The sequence below is a fragment of the Dermacentor silvarum genome, chromosome 1 (assembly GCF_013339745.2).
Source record: "Dermacentor silvarum isolate Dsil-2018 chromosome 1, BIME_Dsil_1.4, whole genome shotgun sequence".
Taxonomy (NCBI): Eukaryota; Metazoa; Arthropoda; class Arachnida; order Ixodida; family Ixodidae; genus Dermacentor; species Dermacentor silvarum.
Genome location: NC_051154.1, coordinates 232,806,849 through 232,810,501, shown reverse-complemented (window position 1 = coordinate 232,810,501; position 3,653 = coordinate 232,806,849). Strand labels below are relative to the sequence as shown.

Sequence of the window (3,653 nt, the reverse complement as noted above, 5' to 3'; positions counted from 1 at the left end):
TTCATCTTGGTAAGATGTTAAAATACATAGTTAGGATTAACCGAGGAATTACTTTAATTAGACAGGTTGGAACATTCACGTTTCTGGCTAGTCTATTTTGCTTATCGGGAAATTTTTCCTTAAAAATAAAAAGTAAAACACAAGTTTCTTTAGGAATATCAATATCACCACTTCATCACTATCAAACATTCCCACATAGTTGCAAGAGATAGAGGAAAAAAACAAAACCTGAACGCAGTCATCGTATACGCATAAAGCTTTCTTAATATTTTCAACACCTGCACGTACTAATGAGCAAGTATTTCACGGCAGTAAAAGCACTCGTTTCATGGCCAGTAACTGGCAGTGTTTAAGTACTGCCTTGAGTGACAATGGGTGGTTGCTAAGCGCCCTAAGTTTGTAGTTTAGCCGCCGCCTTTGTAGGGCTGCATCAGACGACGCGTTCAGCTGGTAATATTGTAATACGGCAATATAATCGAGCCTCTGCGTTGTTAAATACATGCATGCAAATTAAAATAACGCAACAAAAGGGTACAGAACGATGCCAATGAGTTTATTTGTCATTTCTCACATAAGCTGACTGATTTATAACGCAATGAAGATGGAGGCTGAAGATGACAGGAAGTCCTCTTTCTGCGAGAGAAAACAGAGGAAAATACAATGAATGAAAGTTATTACAATGGCACTATTCTTTGAGCACGCAGGCATATTAAGTAGATGTTGAATCTTGTGATCACTGCATGACATAGTACACAATGCATACACGCCAACAACCTATGCCGACAACGTTACCTTTACTCTCCTGCCAAAAGGATAAAACAAAACAAAACTAATCTTTCTGTAGATTCACATACCATAAGATTGAAATTCACCTTAATCGACATGATGTCCTTGATGTTTTAGGTTGTGTCACGCTATCCTTCTGTTTTCCCTACCCGCCTCTTTATACCTCACATCTAAACTATTGCAACGTTCGGCGACATGTTGAAGGACGCTGCAAGCGAAGCCCGGTGATTTCTCTCTCTTTCCTGTCTTCCAGTCTATGTGTTTTTGTATATGTTTTCGCTGTGTCCTCGTCTGTATTCCAAATTTATAGCAGAGCGTATTTCTTTTAAATACGACATTCGAGTAGAATTAACCTTCCAGTCGTAGTCACATTCATGCTGGCAATGCTGTTGGACTTCACAAACTCTACCAATTATGATGGCGACCTGGTCTCACCATTAATGAAGGCCGAGACCGACCCCACCGACGCCACCGGCACCGGCGTGCGCGGTCTTGCCGAATCCAGCCTGGTGGCCAGCGGCGCCGCTGCTGAATCCAGATGATCCCTGCTTGTGGCCTGCGCCGAAGTTCTTGCTGTCGCTCGCCGAGAAGCCGGAGCTATGGCTGTAACCCTGGTTGTTCTTGAACGCGTTCACAGTGCTGCGGGATGCGCCACCAGCGAAGGCGCCGGAACCCTGGTTGTGACCGGCGGCTCCCCCTTGGAAACCTGACTGGTGTCCGCCGGCCGCGGCGCCATAACCCGACTGGAAGCCACCGCCTACGCCGTGCCCAAGGCCGACTCCATGTCCAAGGCCGACTCCGTGTCCCAGGCCGACACCGTGACCGACACCGGCTCCAACCAGGGCAGGGTTACCGACAACGCCGAGGCCTGGGCCTCCAACGGCCCCGCCAACGAGTCCGGGGGCAACTCCGCCACCGTAGCCGGCTCCGTAACCGACGCCACCCAGGCCCACGCTGCCTAGGACGCCACCACGAGCCTCGACATCCTTCTTCTCGTCCTTCTTATCGTCCTTCTCACTTGCCTTCTTGGCATCTTCAGCGTAGGCGACGCAAGCCACGAGGGCAAGAACGGCAATGGCGGTGAACTGGGGAAGTCACGGAATAAAACGTCTACATGATTGGGCCGTACATTTGATGCACAGGGGCAGTTAAGAGAGCTTGCGCATATTTCGAACACCTCATGAAAACGAAGCCGATACGAAGAGGCGAGTGTACTTTGCAATCACCAATCCTTTCCTACTACGATAACACGTATAGTATTAAGCTCCTAGTAATAAAAACACGTAATAAATTCCGTACAGCGAAAAGCGCTGTTTTCGCGATATTAAACTCGCCTGTTCAAACTCGGCATAGAAGCTCCTCACATTTGAGTTGAAGTGTGCCTTCTCATTTCAAGTAGAACTGGAAATGAACAGGCGAATTGATCATTTTGCGGAAGGGGAAGGTCGGTGTCAAAAGTTTGCGGACCACGGAATCTGAGAAACGACTGAATCTTTCCTCAGCCTTAGCACGCAGCCTGGTATTTAGATCATAGAACCTGTACAGCAGTATATGCCAACAATATACTGTCGTTTAGAGTTCGACTGGATACGAGCACGAGCTGCTAACAAGTTAAACTTTTTTTCGCGTAACCCGCACCCCGTGAAATTTTGACACTGACTTACAACTCAACAAAACCTGATTTCTCGAATTTGCGTCATGGGACGACCGCACGACAAAGAATCGGGCTGTCGTCCGTCAACAAGCAGGTTATCGGCTCCGCCTGGTGTTCCACGCAACTGTGCTAACCATTGGCTATTATAGAAGACGACATTCAGTGTACATTAAGAGAGCCCAGTGTTTCCTCCTTGCCATGGTTGAGTATTCTAACTGCGTGCTAAAGGTCCACGTGAGCGTACGTGACGCAAAGTTACCGTTCAGAACTGTTGATTCATCGGTCATATCGGTAAGACTAAGACGTGGAATATATCCCTCACACGAGAGATATTGACTCTCACTCAAAGATTAAGATGAGAATAACTCTGCGTTTTATATCCCTGCTAGAACCTACTAACATGCTAGAAGTAAAAAAAAAACTACGAAGAATGTTTAGAAGATGCTTGTGAAGGTGAAAAAAAGTTATATGGTCCGTAGTTGCTAGGGGCAACATGCAGAAACAAAAAAAAAAAAAAAACCTTTCAATGACAAAGTACAGCGACGACATATTTCGCGTGACAAAAATATTACGCATCAACGAACTCACTCGGTCCCAACGGAAAGCTACACAGACGTAGCTTGCCCTTGTGACCAGGGCCGCGTTGGAGCTTAACGTAGGTGCACACAATAATTGGTGATCAGAGATGAAGCTGAATGAGGAACAGAGTGACTATATAGCCTGTATATTGTTCAGCCTTAGGCCTGCCATCGGACACTGAAACCAACATCCTTGTCTAACAGCCCTAATAAGACACATGCGTTGAAGCCAACTATACAAATAAAATTTTTGGCCCCAACTCAAACTCCGCTCTATCGTAAGTGGCGAAAACTGTCTTACCTTCATTTCTAGAATTCGGCTACGAGCGAAGTGGCTCAAGTTATCTTAGGATGTCGCTGCTATTTAGCGCCCGAAGGTGTTTCTGTGGTCAGTACACCGCCGGCACCTTTATATATGCCCTGGGCCCAGCTGACCGAGTTGCAATCGACAGGAGCAAGACCTCCGCGGTGACCCTGCTGCGCTTACAGGGGGTAAAGAACGGGAGAGAGCGCGTGGCGCCGGTTTCAACTTTCGCTCTCCACCTCTGAAACAGCGGGGACTCTCGTTCTGAGAAAAACCTACCTCGTCCAGTTCACTTGAAGGGTCTCATTAACAGACTCTGCGACGAGATATG

At 47.1% G+C, this 3,653-nt stretch overlaps 1 protein-coding gene across 1 annotated transcript; it reads right to left on the bottom strand.

The window, feature by feature from the left end:
• Positions 1-528: 528 nt before the first annotated feature.
• Positions 529-3,436, bottom strand: LOC119436907 (uncharacterized). The gene is made up of 3 exons (XM_037703946.2): positions 3,320-3,436; positions 1,222-1,871; positions 529-633 (listed from the first exon to the last, which is right to left on the bottom strand). The coding sequence occupies exons 1-2, from the start codon at positions 3,323-3,325 to the stop codon at positions 1,224-1,226; spliced, it is 654 nt and encodes a 217-aa protein (XP_037559874.1). The 5' UTR covers positions 3,326-3,436; the 3' UTR covers positions 529-633; positions 1,222-1,223.
• Positions 3,437-3,653: the final 217 nt, after the last annotated feature.